We start from the raw sequence: 16,933 nt of genomic DNA on the forward strand, positions 1-16,933 counted from the left end.
AGGCCTGTGATGTGGCTGGCAGAGATCCCCAAATCTTGCCTGCTGAAAACTCCCAGCATCCCTCCACCTGTATACCTTTTAAACACCACTTTTTCACTGGCAGCAAGCAGCAACCGATGCACGCTGTTCAGCGCCGGCTCAGAGTTTTCCTGTAAAAAGATTAAGCACTAGACTATCCAAGACAGGGGCCCCTGAGTCAGAGCAACTTGACACTGGAACCTACCCACCCACTGGCTGACTAACACCATCCACTCACCTCCCTAGCTTCATCCACTTACTAGCTGGACTAGTGAATGACTGGGGGATAGTTAGGTGGATGGGAGATAATTAGGTGAGGGGGAATGGGTTCTTGGATAAGTAGATGTGATTATAGAGTAGGTTAGTAGGTGGGAATGGGTTCTTGGTGGCAGTAGTTATAGAGTGGGTTAGTAGATATAGCTGAATGGGGAATGTGTTCTTGAATGACTTAGAGGTTTGAGTTAGAGTTAACATTCAATTTTAGCCAAAGCTAGTGCTTTGCTACTCGTTTATTTCACCTTTTTATTCATTCTGTTTATTGAGTTGGACTGAGCTCTGCTTTCTCTGCTCCTGATACAGGCGTAGCTTTGCTCTGAAGCAGAAAGCTAAGGTGCAGAAGTCCTTACCCTGGTGGTTCATCTTCATCGGCTGGTTCCTCCTGTTGTCCATTAGTGGGATTTCAGTGTATTTCAGCATGATGTATGGCTTCGTCTACGGACGTCAGAGCTCCATTCGCTGGATTATCTCCATGATGCTCTCCCTCTTCCAGAACATCTTCATTTTACAACCACTAAAGGTGGGAACATGAGGGGCAGCATCATCCTGCACTGGGGGCACCTGCAGAAATATACCGGGGGGGGGGGGGGGCATAAAACAGAAAAAGTAGGGAGGTAAAACACAAAATTACAAAAACAAACCCGGAGATTGTGTCTCCGTCCGGACATGGCCTGGCATCGAATATTGGGGCATAATGCCACCAGCGGCAAAAAAACCACTTGACTGCTGCCGGCTGAATCTTTAACTCATAGTTTGTGATCTGATATCAGCTGGGGGCCTGTTACATATGTGAGGGGCCAAAAAGGTGAATACTGTGCGACAAGGACAGTCCAGGAAGACAGGACAGGTGCAGCCAAGAGGATCTGAAAGGATACCCAGCAGAGTGAGCTGTCTCAGCCTTCCTGGGAGACTTGATAAGCCAGTAGCAGGATCTTAAACCTCCACTACCTAAACCTCTACTACCCAAGCAACAAAGGACTCAAAATATAAATCCACCTATGCATCCAGCTTTTCCTACTTAAGCGCAGAACTATGGAACGCACTGCCAAAAATAGTAAAAACTATGCCAGACCACCTTAATTTCCGGAAATCACTAGTAGAGGAGTGTGGTAGCTGTGTTAGTCCACTCTTAAGGTTATCAATAGAAATCAAACAAAATAAAACATGGAAAAGAAAATAAGATGATACCTTTTTTATTGGACATAACTTAATACATTTCTTGATTAGCTTTCGAAGGTTGCCCTTCTTCCTCAGATCGGAAATAAGCAAATGTGCTAGCTGACAGTGTATATAAGTGAAAACATTCAAGCATTACTATGACAGTCTGACAGGGTGGGAGGAGGGGGGTGGGTAGGAAGTATGCATGGGGACATCAAAGCATATCACTAAAAACGGTCCTGTTCAAAAGAGCATACCCTACCGACCCAACATAAAAATACATGGACACCTGCGACACAATGCAACCAAAGAACGAACATAAAGGTCATTAACTGGATCTTCCTCCCCCCCCCCCCCCCCATTGTACCTACCATACACGTACCTTTATCTACCACAATATCACCTTGTATTACTACTACTACTACTACTTAACATTTCTAGAGCGCTACTAGGGTTACGCAACGCTGTACAAATTGAACAAAGAAGGACGGTCCCTGCTCAAAGGAGCTTACAATCTAAATACCATGTATTTGTTCAGACCGGAATCGGCTAACGCCGTTAACAGTATTATGTAAGTCACATTGAGCCTGCAAAAAGGTGGGAAAATGTGAGATACAAATGCAACAAATAAATAAATAAATATGGTAAGAAATAGCCAGTGAAGCGTCTGTAATAAAGGGGTGACAAGATCCCTTCTGCTAGTTCTACAGAGGAACTGACCACTAATTAGAGCAGTTTGAAGTCCGTTATGGAGTGACACTTCCAGCCCAGCAAGCAAAAAGTATTGAAAATTAAAGAATGAATCGGATATTGGAGATTTTTGTCAGTTCAAATAAGACTTACAGCTCTCAGTTTCCATAAAGGTGGGTCTGACCACACTGGAGACATGGTTTCTAAAGTTAGTGAAGAGAACCTGTGATTTCTCTCTTCTATACACTTAAATTCAGCTTATGTCACTGACAGAATGGAAACATTAAGATCATATTAAGCAAAGTTATTTCTTTCTCTATCTTTGTCTCTCTCTCTTTACCACATCCCTTTTCTCTTTTTCTTCTTGCTTTTTCTTTCTCTATTTACCATGTCCTTTCCCCCCCCCCCCCCTCTCTCTCTCTCTCTCTCTGTCTCTTTACCATGTTCCTATCTTTGTTTCTGTCTCTCTTTATCACATCCCTTTTCTCTCTCTGTTTCTCTCCCTTTTTCCCAATTCATAATCTCTCTCTCTCTCTCAATCTCTTTACCATGTCCCTTTCCCCTCTATCCCTTTGTCTCTCTCCTTTTACCACATCCCTTTTCTCTTTTTCTTCTTGCTTTTTCTTTCTCTATTTACCATGTCCTTTTCCCCTCTCTCTCTGTCTCTTTACCATGTTCCTATCTTTGTTTCTGTCTCTCTTTATCACATCCCTTTTCTCTCTCTGTTTCTCTCCCTTTTTCCCAATTCATATCTCTCTCTCTCTCTCAATCTCTTTACCATGTCCCTTTCCCCTCTATCCCTTTGTCTCTCTCCTTTTACCACATCCCTTTTCTCTTTTTCTTCTTGCTTTTTCTTTCTCTATTTACCATGTCCTTTTCCCCTCTCTCTCTGTCTCTTACCATGTTCCTATCTTTGTTTCTGTCTCTCTTTATCACATCCCTTTTCTCTCTCTGTTTCTCTCCCTTTTTTCCCAATTCATAATCTCTCTCTCTCTCTCAATCTCTTTACCATGTCCCTTTCCCCTCTATCCCTTTGTCTCTCTCCTTTTACCACATCCCTTTTCCTCTTTTTCTTCTTGCTTTTTCTTTCTCTATTTACCATGTCCTTTTCCCCTCTCTCTCTGTCTCTTTACCATGTTCCTATCTTTGTTTCTGTCTCTCTTTATCACATCCTTTTCTCTCTCTGTTTCTCTCCCTTTTTCCCAATTCATAATCTCTCTCTCTCTCTCAATCTCTTTACCATGTCCCTTTCCCCTCTATCCCTTTGTCTCTCTCCTTTTACCACATCCCTTTTCTCTTTTTCTTCTTGCTTTTTCTTTCTCTATTTACCATGTCCTTTTCCCCTCTCTCTCTGTCTCTTTACCATGTTCCTATCTTTGTTTCTGTCTCTCTTTATCACATCCCTTTTCTCTCTCTGTTTCTCTCCCTTTTTCCCAATTCATAATCTCTCTCTCTCTCTCAATCTCTTTACCATGTCCCTTTCCCCTCTATCCCTTTGTCTCTCTCCTTTTACCACATCCCTTTTCTCTTTTTCTTCTTGCTTTTTCTTTCTCTATTTACCATGTCCTTTTCCCCTCTCTCTCTGTCTCTTTACCATGTTCCTATCTTTGTTTCTGTCTCTCTTTATCACATCCCTTTTCTCTCTCTGTTTCTCTCCCTTTTTCCCAATTCATAATCTCTCTCTCTCTCTCTCAATCTCTTTACCATGTCCCTTTCCCCTCTATCCCTTTGTCTCTCTCCTTTTACCATGCCCTTCTCTCTCTCTCTCATGTCCTTCTCTCCTTCTCTTTTCATTTGACAGGTTGTGGGATTTGCCATCTTTTTTGCTCTAGTGCTGAAGAAAGTGGATGAAGATGAGGAACTGGACATTGAACCAATGTTATCAGGTTAGTGTGAAGTGAAGCTTCAGAACGGTTCCTTCTATGCTTGTCTCATCAGTGAAGGAACTTTCTTTTACCACATGCATTAGTAAATAGTGCAGTGAAGTGGAGCACACGGGTTTGTATATTAAGGGTCCCCTTTACCGTTTCTCATGAGAGATGAACCTCGGCTCCCTCACACTGCTCAGAGCTCTGGAAGACAACAGCAGTTTTTATAGGACATGATCGTTTTTGTTATACCATTCTAAGAAGATTCTAAAATTATCCAGGTTCTTGAGCATGTGAGACCACATAGATTCCTCTTCCTTCAGATGCGACTGCAAGATGGAAGACAGTAAGCTCACATGTGTAGAAAGGATGTCACAGAATGGAAATACTCACTGTAGAACATGTCTTCTGGAAACATCGGCTGGGAATTAGCCATTACTGGAAGTATTAGCAGATGATGCCAATCAATCACCCTCCCATCTGTCTTCGTATATGGCTGTCTAAAATTTGCTTGTATCAATCTTTCCTCAAGATTTTTATGGTATTCATGTTGATGTTGGGTGGGTTTTATGTTCTTTCCAGTAAAGGGTCATGTTTAGCTTAAAGTGATCTGACCAAGGGGATGCTGTCCAGCTCAGGCTCTGTATTATGAAATTAGTATTCTTTGAGAATTCGTAGGCTAGTAGATCTATGGCATGGCCTTGGACACGGATTGTGGTCACTGGCAGTCGTTGGAAGTCCCATATTTGAAGGAATTTGCTACATTCTTTGGAGCTGTCTATCTTCTTGTTGTCTAGGTGTATATTAATATCTCCTATTAGCAAGGCATTGGGATTGGCTATACATGTGCTAGAAATAAAATCCATGACGTTTGGGTCTTTTTCCAGTTTCCTGGGGGTCTGTAGAATAGGATGCAGCACAGTTGATTATGTAGAATCTGGTCCTTAATTGTAAACGAGGCGACTTCCAGTTGTGGGGCTATAGATTCCGCTCTATAGATCATTGCTATACCTCTGCCTCTTTTCTCTTTTCTGGTCCAGTGTAGGATTTTGTAGTCTGGTGGGCATAGATCCAGGACAATAGGTTGGTCTTTATCATGGATCCATGTCTCGTTAATAAATATCAGACCGAGGTCTTCATCTGTTATCCAGTCCTTTGTTTCTGTTTTATTTACCACTGATCTGGCGTTGATGTATCCCACTGGTATTGGTAAGTATTGATCCTCTGTTTGCATGACAGTGGTAATTTTCATTAGTTGATGTTCGTTAGGGTTTCTGTATTTCTTCTCTTTTCTGGTCTTTTGTTGTGGTTTGACATCAAGTGAGCGATTTCCGTTTTTTTGAGTGTTTCATCCTAATGTTTGGGCTGTTCCTGAGAAGTGGGTTGCTAGAGGAGTGACAGCTAGAGGAGGGTCTTTAAGTAGGGTGGGTGGAACCAATCTGAATGAAGGACAAGGAAGGGGACAGAATGTGAACAGGACACACTTGTTGCAGAAGCTGCAGGTTACACCAAACATACCTTAAAATACACGTAGTTTAAGACTTGCTTCAGTGTTTGAGATACAAGTGAAGATGAAAAGGGACACTTGGAGGGACTCTTTAGGACTCTAATTCTCCTTAATTGTGCATATATATGAGCTGGGCAGTTTCCTTGAACCCCATTTCTGTGCATAAAACCCAGTTTTGTGAGTGGAAATGGCTTTGAAAAATTCTCTCTATAAGGCAGCCCAGGCTTCTCTTTCCTTTCTAATTTTGAAGGTAGCCTTCATCACTGCTGCCCTGGTGCATTAATGCTCCCACAGCCTCTTCTTAATCAGCACTGAACCTTCTAAACCCCTTTTTCTGTGCGAAGCTCTTTAATAAATATTCCTTCCCTTCTCATCCCACTTTCCTTTCCTTCAGATCGGTAAGTGGAGCAGTTGGTCTTCTGTGTGTGATATACGCCAGAATACAAACCATTTCCTAATCTTTAATTGTTTCAGATTTGGCAGTGCCCAGAGAGCAGAGAGTCATTGAGTCGAACCTGTAACCAGCAGATGATGAAGTAATGCCAACCTTTAATCAAAGCTCACAGAACACGGAAAGAGGAACCTCCATTAATCACCTCTGAAGTTTTGATTGTGACATTGGTCGAGTTCAAGCATGGAAAAGATTCACATCCATGTTTCTTTTTAGGAGGAATGACAGTTTCCTCTTGCTCACTCAAAACCAAGCTTGGAATCCAGCGACCTTTGAAATTTACCTGGGTTTTTTTCATTTTATAGCATTGTTCAGCTCACAAACCAGTCATTACAGCAGGAAGCCCCATCCATGGACTACACACCAGGAGTCCTCATGCAAAGGCCCTAAATTCAGCCCCTGGATGAGGCTGTTGCATGAAAACTGGAACTTCCCCCACTGAGGGTCTGTGAGTGTCATCTCTGTTGCATGCCTACAACAGGGAATGGAAGACCTGAGGTGGAAATCAAATCCTGGCAGCGGTCAGTAGTGTCAGTGAGCCACTGAGCCTTCCCCACTTTGTTCTTCAGTCCTTCACTCTATTAGCAATAGACTTTTTCCATAAACATTGAATAAGGAAAGAATTTTGATAAATCAACCCCTCTACAACCAGATCAACACTAGTCCAGTCATCCATCCAACCATCAAGTCATTGAATGCGCCATAGTGCCTGACAGTATGACGAGCCTCAGTGACCTCAATTCACCTGCATTTATTCTGCCTATATCAGCCTACTTAACTTGGACATGTAGCAAAGTTGAAAGAACACATGTCTTTAGACAGTCCCTATTTCCTGATGAGCCAGGATGTAAGAATATGCAAAGCCTAAGTAATGTGCTTCCCAGATAGAAATATCCTTCCTGACCCCATGAACATGATCATAGCAAATCTGTGATCAATTTATATCAAATAGATCCTCTGCATAGCTAAGTGTCCATTTACAACACTAAAATCAAGAGACTTCAGCAACGTAGTTATAGTCACCTAAATATAAATCACCTTTTCTCCTAATCTCAATGATTGACCTTTTCTCCTAATTTCAGTGGCTGAACCTTTCGCCTAATCTCCTTGGCAGAACTTTTCTCCTAATCTCTTTGGCTGATCTCAATGACTGACCTTTTCTCTTAATCTCTTAGCTATAACTTTTAAAGTTCCTGTGCAAGTTGTGTGATGTACCTGTAGAGCAGATTGCTCTTCCATCCGAGGTTTAGGCTACGTCTCCCCCAGAATGTAGTCTTTCATTGCTTTCTGAATGAGTCATATCCTGTGAACTCTAACACATCACCAATTACTTGATAATCTTACTGTTTCTGATATGTTTTTTTGAATTGATTATATCCATTTTGTTACACCTGTTCTTTATGTAACCAATCATTTATCTACTCTTGATAGACGCTTGTTATGATGCATTATTGTAAGCCACATTGAGTCTGCAAATAGGTGGGGAAATGTGGGATACAAATGCAACAAATAGAATACAAACCAAACTAGCTGTCAATGTGACTCAAATTTAGATGCTGGTACTTATATGTCAGCCTTAAAGCTGGTGTAATTACGATCATCTAAGTGTGGGAGGTTCCCGCATAATTTTCAATATCCTGTAGCCCCGCCTACATCTTGCCCTTGCTGCGCCCCTGTGAATCCTCTCCCTTTCAGATTCATGTTATGTAAATTAAATGGGTGTTTCAGAGTAGCTCATAGACAGTACACTAGGATATATCTGGAAAAGTGTTTGTGTATTTACGTAGAAGTTAAAATTATGCTTGTAATTCACCCAGAAGTGTCCTTTTATGATACATGTGTATCTCTAAACTGCTTAGAACAAGCTTTTGGCTGGTATTAATGGTCTATAAATTTTAATGAACAAGGAAATAAACAGATTCATCCCCATGAAGCCTCATTTTCCCAGCTTGTTCAGGTCCCTTTTTCATATCTCTATAATATTCACACTTTTCACCACTGCATCTAATTCAGAAATAATAAATAGATTAATTTGAATTGTACAGTGTGGAGTATTGCCATTCATTAATGCCATCCGAAGCTACTTTTTTTAACATTCTTTTTTTCTAAGTCTAAATATATCACATAAGCTTTATTTACTTTATTTTGGGGTAATATTCAGCCATGCCAGAATGTGGCTTTTTCCAAAATTCAGAAATATTCAACGATGCTACGCAGACTGTTAGGAGTGCTGAATATTCATGGACCCTTCCGGCAGCTATGGGGTAATTCCAGAAGTGTAGCCAGGTTTTCACGTCAGGGGGAGCAGATGTTTTGTAAAACAGCTGCAGGCCTAATCCACATAGATGCTGTTTCATTCAATATCCATTTGGGGGAGCGGCTGCTCCCCTTACAACCCCTACCTACACCTCGGGGTAATTCTCTAAGCTCATAGTTAGAGTAAGGTGCTGTACAAGCCTCAAAGGTGCCCTTAATTGCCAGTTTCACAAATAAACACACTAGGCATTGGTCTATCCTGTCACTGAAAGGTGGGTGGGATACATGGGAGAAGCATGAGCAGGAACGGGTGTGGCAGCAAGTAACACGCTTGAGTTATAGAACATTCTCAGTTACACATGTCCACTTGCACACTTAAGCGTGACGATTTATACCAGCCATTCACCATGGCTAATTGTTCACACCTCAGATAAGGGGCAGCGATGGTGACTTGTGCTAATATCCTCTTAACGGCTCAGGCGTGCCCATATCCTGTTGTACAATTAGTGCACAGCACGAAGTATTTGGGTGCCTAAAATGAGGTGTGAAGTTAAAATTGTGCACCATGTGTCAGATTTATCTGCACTGAGTGCTCTTCTATTCAGACATGTGCATCCTAGTGTGAGACGAGAGATGCAGCTCTACTTAGCTTCTCCTGGGCGTCCCCATAGAAACGTAGATGCACTCATGCTTTGCCCGTGCACCTCCTCTTACATTTATAGAATCCACATAGTGCCCGACTAGTCCCTACGCAAACACAGGTCACAATTACATGGTAAGTGCCAGTACTTGTAACTGTAATCAGGGGACTTTTGTATGTGGACTTCCTTAACCATACCCTGGTGCTGAACGTGCACAAAACTGATAAGTGTGAAAATGCACTTTTATAGCTCATTACTCAGCACTATTCAATAACTATGCCAGGGGGACGTCCACGTGCGAGACCTGAGTGGGACTGATGTGGAACTTGAACAATACTGTTACACATTTCAGTGCACCTCCATGCGCCCTGCAATTCCCATGGTGTAAATGGTTCAGACTACAGTCAGGCATATCGATGCAGATTTACCCTGCTATTTTATCAGACTGCATTATAAATTAGTACTCGATGCACAGCATGTAGCTGCTTAAAATTGTGGTCCTTGTAATAAACTGCCCCCTTGCTGCGTACCTCAGCACTTTGATCTAGGGCAGCTTTTTGGCTGCAGGGTAATTCCATAGGGTAAGAAGGTAAACAGCGCCTATTTCAAGTCTATTCTATACAGAACAATCTACACCTCATTGTCCTTCATAAGGGGCAAAAAAAGTGCTGGCATTTAGGGCACAGTCATTTCCATTAGACCTACAGCTGATGTAAAGGGTCACATGTAAATTATACAGTACTGTAATTTATGCGCATATTTGCATACTCTGCCTTGCACCATGGCTGGCTGTACTCATACACGTGCCCTGTGGCAAAGGACATGCCATCGAATGACTTGAACATGGAGGAAAGGAGAAACAGGGATGGTATAATACAGACATTCAAATATTTGAAAGGTATTAACCCATTAGTGCCCAACATTCCCATTTGGGATTTTATTATGGGAACATTGGGCACTAATGGGTTAATCCACAAACAAAAACCTTTTTCCAGAGACAGGAAGGCGGTAGAACTAGAGGACACGAATTGAGGTTGAAGGGGGGCAGACTCAGGACTAGTGTCAGGAAGTATTTTTTTCACGGAGAGGGTGGTGGATATGTGGAATGCCCTCCCATGGGAGGTGGTGGAGATGAAAAAGTAATGGAATTCAAAAATGCATGAGATAAACACAAAAGAATCCTGTTTAGAAGGAATGGATCCAAAGAAGCTTAGCAGAGATCAGGAAGCAAAGCCAGTGCTGGGCAGACATCTACGGTCTGTGCTGTGGTCATGGCTGAACAGATTCAGCTTCAGAAGTTGGAGAACAAAGCCAGCTGGGCAGATTTCTAAGATCTGTGCCCTGATCGTGGCTGAATAGATTTGGATGGGCTAGAGTGGAACTGTTCAGGATCTGCGGACGTTAACTTCAGAAATTTTAGAACAAGGGCAGTGTTGGGCAGACTTCTACGGTCTATGCACTGAAAATGGCAAGGATAAATCATGACCAGATACACATATGAAGTATCACATACCATATGTAATGAGTTTATCTTGTTGGGCACACTGGGTGGGCAGTGCAGGTCTTTATCTGCCATCATTTACTATGTTACTATATTTAACAGAGTCTGATATTTTTTTTAATTAATGCATTTTTGAAAATTGCAATTTGCCATAAACTTAAAGAAAAAAATGCAGAAAACCAAATATAGTGATTTTAACAAAGAAAATAAATCTAAATATAGTAACACCAAAATAAGCCAATCAGCCACATCAAGCAAGGGAGCGTACAAATTCAAGCAAAAACAAAAAGCAAACAAACAAGATTAACCTTGAACTACAAGGGCTGCATTATACCTACAACTCCTAACATAACAGCTGTCAATTTCAAGAATGATCTTGCAAACATTGTTCCAGTACAGAGTCTGATTTTGCTCACTTGCTTTATGTAACTTCACACATTGATTATTGTAATGCTTTGTTTGTGGGGTTACCCCAGGGTACTGAAGGAATTCAGACATGAAATTGCTGATCTGTAACCTGTGGTTAAAATCGTCTGTAGTACCTGAAGACTGGAGAGCGGCCAATGTAATGTTGATTTTTAAAAAGGGTTCCAGGGGTGATCCAGGAAATTATAGACCGGTAAAACTGACTTCAGTCCGGAGAAAATAGTGGAAATTATAATAAAGAATACATTTATGGAACACATAAATAAACAAGGTTTAATGGGACAGAGTTGGCATGGGTTCAATCAAGGGAAGTCTTGAATTTGCATAATTTCTTAGAAGGCGAGACTAAACATGTGGATAAAGGTGAGTCAGTTGATGTAGTGTATCTAGATTTTCAGAAAGCTTTGGATAAAGTTCCTCATGAGAGACTCCTGAGAAAATTAAAGAGTCATGGGATAGGAGGCAAGGTTCTGGTGTGGATTAGGAATTGATTATTGGACAGAAAACAGAGGGTAGGGTTAAATGACCATTTTTCTTAATGGGGGAGGGTGAATAGTTGAGTGCCACAGGGATCTGTACTGGAACCGGTGCTATTTAACATATTTATAAATTAACTTGGAAACAGGTGATTAAATTTGCAGATGACACATAACTATTGAAAGTTGTCAAAACACATGTGGATTGTGAAAAATCATAGGAAGATCTTAGGAAACTAGGGGGAGGTCATCTTTTACTAAAGCTTAGCTTGAGTTATCTGCATTAGGGCCCATTTTATTCCTGTGGACCTGCTGCAGATAACTTGAGTTAAGCTTTAGTAAAAGACCTCCTGGAAGACTGGGCATCCAGTGGCAGATGAAATTTAATGTGGAGAAATGCAAAGTGATGCACATTGGGAAGAATAATCTGAATCATAGTTATCCGATGCTAGGGTCCACATTAGAAGTCAGCACTCAAGGACAAAGACTTAGGTGTCATTGTAGACAATATGCTGAAATCTTCTGCCCAGTGTGCAGTGGCGGACAAAAAGTAAACAGGATCAGTGGCGTACCAAGGGCGGGGGCGGGTGGGGGCGGTCCACCCTGGGTGGACGCCGCTGGGGGGGTGCCGCGCGCCTATCGACTCTTCGTTTTCATGCTCCCTCTGCCCCGGAACAGGTTACTTCCTGTTCCGGGGCAGAGGGAGCATGGAAACGAAGAGCCGACAGGCGCGCGGCACCCCCCCCCCCCAGCAGCTTTTCGCCGGGGGGTCACGCTGCACCCGGGGGGTTATTTCGCTGGGGGTGGTCGCACTGTTCCGGGGGGGGGGGCACTGCACCCGGGGGGGCGGGGCGCATCAGCGATCCGCCCCGGTGGTCAGCGCCCCTAGGAACGCCACTGAACAGGATGCTAGGAATTATTGGAGAGGATGCAAAATAAGACCAAAAATATTATAATACCCCTGTATCACTCCATGATGTGACCTCACCTTGAGTACTGTGTCAGTTCTGGTCATCGTATCTCAAAAAGATATAGCGGAATTAGAAAAGGTTCAAGAAGAGTGACCAAAATGATAAAGGTGACGGAACTGCTCTCGTATGAGGAAAGGCTAAAGAGGTTAAGGCTCCTCAGCTTTGAAAAGGGACGGCTGAGGTGGGATGTAATTGAGGTCTATAAAATACTGTGAAGAACAGGTAGAAGTGAATCAATTTTTCACTCTTCCAAAATGTACAAGGACCAGGGGACACTTGATGAAGTTACATGGAAATACTTTTAAAACAAAGGGGAAAAGGATAGCGATAGGAGTGCACTACCGTCAACCTGGCCAGGATGAACAGACAGATGCAGAAACGTTATCAGTAATATACTCATATAAACCACATAACAGCCCTTTTACTAAGCTGCAGTAAAAAATTGGCCTTAGTGGAACCCTTATATAAGTCTTTCCCAAGCGCTAAAACATTTTTACCACTGCAGGAATACGAACAATTTTCCATTATTTGCATTCATGGCCATGCAGTGATGTTGCCATGAAATATAATTAGCCCTTACCAATACCAGTTTCGTAGATGCTAAGGGCTGACTCACTAATCCTGGGCTGATCAGTAGCGTGTGATAATGGAGATGCAATAACGGATAATGTCCACTCTCTGCCCTCAGATAATCCCCTTCCATAAAACAAATAGAAGCATTTTTGCATGTGGTTTGCGCACAGATTGGGATTGTACTGCAGTATGCCCGAGTTCTTGTAAAGGTGTAGTAACCACACAGCGCTTACCGCAGTGTGTAATTATATGGGAGGGGCTGAAACTTCCAGAAATTCACCGGTCTCTGCGGCCACTATGGCCTGGCGTAAACACATCTAAATGTATTCGTTTAGGCTTGTATTCTCTAAAGAAAAAAGCGCAGCTTCTTACCAGGCATTCTGTTAGGGAAATACCCTCCTAGAGGGCAACTTATAACCTGGACAGTAACACTGCCACATAATGTCACGTAAACTCTATTCTGTAAATATGCATGTAATCCCCTGTTAAATTGGGATTAGTGAAGAGATTAAGTCCCTGTGAAGAGTCACGGAAGGGAGTGACTGGAAGGAAGTACAGCCCATTCTAATCACACCAACAGACCCTCACCAAATACAGAAACAAGGGATCACAAATTAGAAATAAAAATATGTAGACAAAAACTGAACGGGGAAGCTCGGCATGTACTGCAACAGCAGAGAAATAAAAACAGAAATGCATTTCCTTTTCTATTGAGCACAGTAAAAGACATCCGCTATGCACATATTACATTTGTTGTCTGGACATTTTATTATTCCATCAGGCTGGTTCCAGTTTCTCTTTCCCGCTTTCCTGTGTCTTCTGCTAATTCTCCTTCCATCAGCTGCTGTCTATTTGTCTTTTCTCCTCTTGTTCCATGTCCTCACTACACATGCCTCTGACATATTGATCATTTCATCTTAGCTCTTTCCTCTTTTTCTCTTCTGCTCTCTGTCCACTCAAATTTCACTCTCTTTCTTTCTAACCCTTTTCCTTCTTTACTTTTCAGATACCTATCACATTCCGTCTCCTTCTTTCACCCACTAGCATTCCTGTTCCCATTTTCCCAGACTTCCATTCCTTCCATCTTCAATTTAATCAACCATTGCCATATTTCTACCCCTGTAATCACTAGCCTCTCATTCATTTTCTTTGCCACCCCCTACCCCCTTACCTCTCCAACCATTCCTATTGCTCCCACCCTCCACCTTTCTAGCCTACAGCTGATTCCTCTTTCTCCCCACCCTACCCTCATAGCCTGACATCGCCCTGTCCCTTCCCTCCTCTCCCACACATCTTCCTGTTCCCTTCGTTCTTCCCTCCTGCCCCCTCCCATCCAGCATATCCCACTCTCTTCCCTCCCTCAGTCCAACATCTCCCTCTTTCCTCTCCTATCCCCGCTTGTGCAGCATTTCTCCTTCCTTCTCCTCCACCCCATGTCCCAACATCTCTCCTCCTCTCTTCCTTCCTCCTCTGCCATTCTCTACCATCTCTCTGTCTTGCACACTAACATTTCTCCCTCCCCACCCCACTGCACCATGTTCAACATTTCCCCCTCCATTCTCACCCTCCCTCCCCTCCTCTGCCATGTCCAACACTTTCCTCCCTCCACTAACCTTGTCCAGCATTGTTTTCCCTCTCTTGTCCTTCTCCACTCCTGTGCAGCCTCTCCCCACCCATGTAAAGCAATTTCCTTCCCCCCCACCACTCCGTCTTTTCCCCATACAGCATCTCACTCCCCCATCCCCCACATGTCCAACAATTATTTCTCCACTTGTCCTAGCATTGCTCATCTTACTCCCCCACACCCTCCCTAAAGCCACCCACCACCGGCATACTGCAGAATATACAGCTTGGGGAAGCGGCTTCTCCACTGGCTGCTACTTCACTGCTATTGCCTCCACCCCCCGCTGGCATTCTGCAAGTTTTGTTCCCTCTCTTGCTTACTATCACTTCTAGGCCGCGTTTTTATTCTACAGCAAAGCCACACTGGACCGAGACTCTTTGCATGTTGCGGCTGTTTCCTGCGGGCCGGCCCCGCCTTCCTCAGATATCGGATACTTCCTACAGCCAGCCCTGCGTCCTCCAAAAACGGAAATTATATTTGAGAAGACGGGGGTGGGGGCAATAACAGTGAAGCAGCAGCTGGTGGGAAAAACTGCCTCCCCGAGCTTTATATTCTGGGCGCCTATGGAGTGCACTGCTGATGGGTAGGCCTGAGCTCAAAGTGGGTGGGCCCAGGTCCACCCATAGCTACGCCCCTGGCAGCCCGGTGTACACCCAGGCAAAGCACAGAGGGACTTAGGCGGGACATCACTTACTATCTAACTTACACAGTACTGTAAGTTATGTGTCTCTGCCACACTGAGGCTCTCGGGTTTACGTCAGCAGTATGGCGGTTGTAAGTGACCAACCACCTTTTAAGAGCTAAACCTTAGGCGCACTGATACCGCATTATACAGTGTATTCTAGTTCCATCATGGAATAGGCTTCTGCGCAACCCCAGGGCATCTGGATCGAGGCCCTGAGTTCTGGAATCACACTCTCAGCCTCACATGTTTCCTTGCAATGAAAGCAGGATTTCTGCAGCTACGGCTCTGTTTACCTGTCACAATATTTTGGAAAATTACTCTCCCTAGGTTAAAAGAGAACAGGGCTTGGGAGGAATGAAATAACCTATTATTTCACTGAGTAGACAAAGGCACTAAGGACTGCGTTTTCCAGGCTGGTTGGTTTGTTCTATGGGTCAGAGTCGCATCTTTTCTTCTTTGTTCTCTGGGCAGCTGCTGTCCTGAAACTTGAGCTGCTCTGTGTATGGATACAAGGAGTAGAGGTTCATTAAAAGGGCAGCATGAGCTGGGAGAAGCTGCACTGCGTCTACAGGATGGGACTTGGGGGACTCTTCCTGCTCTTTCCTGCCTTACACAAGTCACACTGCAGTGCTTAGAGCACCAGCAGCAGCAGGGAAATTCCTGTTATGAGTTTGTTAGGCTTCAGTTTAGCTTCTGGAGGGCTCAGAGCTGGTGCAGGGCTCAAGGAGGGGTCCTTGCTGTGGCAGGGATCCTACAGGCTCACACTTTTCTATGGAGCCACCTGGGTGTGGGCGTGAACTGGTGGATCAGATTGGCATCGGCAGATCATGGTAAGGCACTCAGTCGGTTCAGAAGGAATGTGCTGCTCCTTAGGAGGAGTTCAGGTTGCTGGTGGCCCTTAAAAATGTAGTGCATGCACTAAGCAGAGAATGAATGGGTGCACGATTCGTGTCAATGTATTATTTATGGGATTCATTAACCTTTATGAAGAAATTCACCCAAGGCGGTGTCAGTAGAGTAGCATAAAGGGGTTAATATTCAAACTGATGTAACTGGCCGCAAATGGCTCCTGGCTGGTTATATCACCTGTTCGGGGCTAACCCTAAGAACTTAAAAATACCCATACTGGGTCAGACCAATGGTCCATGTAGCCCAGTATCCTGCTTCCAACAGTGGCCGATCCAGGTCACAAGTACCTGGCAGAAACCCAAATCGTGGCAACATTCCATGTAGAACCCTAAAGAATAGCAACATTCTGGAATCCCAAAGAGTAACCAGATTCCATGCAGAATCTCAAAGAATAGCAACATTCCATGTAGAACCCCAAAGAATAGCAACATTCCATGTAGAACCCCAAAGAATAGCAACATTTTGGAATCCACAGAGTAACCAGATTCCATGCAGAATCTCAAAGAGTAGTAATGGTCCATCTAGCCCATTATCCTGTTTCCAACAGTGGCAAACCATTACATTACATTACAGTAATCCAGATGTGGTAGGATTAGCATTTGAACTAGCAGAGCAAAGACTTTTGGTCATGTATGCTTCAGACGACACCGAGGAGCAGCAAGAGGACATTGCTCCAGCCCACAGGACCCCATTACACTACCAATGATTAAAAGGTAGGCTTGAGAGGACCTACATGGATGGGAGGAAATGGGGGGAGTTATTACTACAGGTGAGGAGGTGGTGAGGATGTGGTGGGTCTTTCTTCTGGTATTGCTGTAGGTGAGGCGGTGGTAGGTCTTCTTCTGGTATTGCTGTAGATGGGGAGGTGGTGAGGATGTGGTGGGCCTTCTGGTATTGTTGTAG

General features: G+C 43.6%; 1 protein-coding gene across 1 annotated transcript in view; it reads left to right on the forward strand.

Moving 5' to 3' along the window:
* LOC115471006 (polycystic kidney disease protein 1-like 2) overlaps nt 1-7,870 on the forward strand; it is a 99,104-nt gene extending 91,234 nt beyond the window's left edge. The window contains exons 20-22 of the mRNA XM_030204674.1: nt 598-814; nt 3,944-4,028; nt 5,992-7,870. Coding sequence (XP_030060534.1) covers nt 598-814; nt 3,944-4,028; nt 5,992-6,038 — 349 coding nt within the window. The 3' untranslated portion in view covers nt 6,039-7,870. The remainder of the gene's footprint in view (nt 1-597; nt 815-3,943; nt 4,029-5,991) is intronic.
* The last annotated feature ends 9,063 nt before the right edge of the window (nt 7,871-16,933 follow it).

Source organism: Microcaecilia unicolor, chromosome 5 (genome assembly GCF_901765095.1).
Source record: "Microcaecilia unicolor chromosome 5, aMicUni1.1, whole genome shotgun sequence".
In the NCBI taxonomy this organism is placed as follows: domain Eukaryota; kingdom Metazoa; phylum Chordata; class Amphibia; order Gymnophiona; family Siphonopidae; genus Microcaecilia; species Microcaecilia unicolor.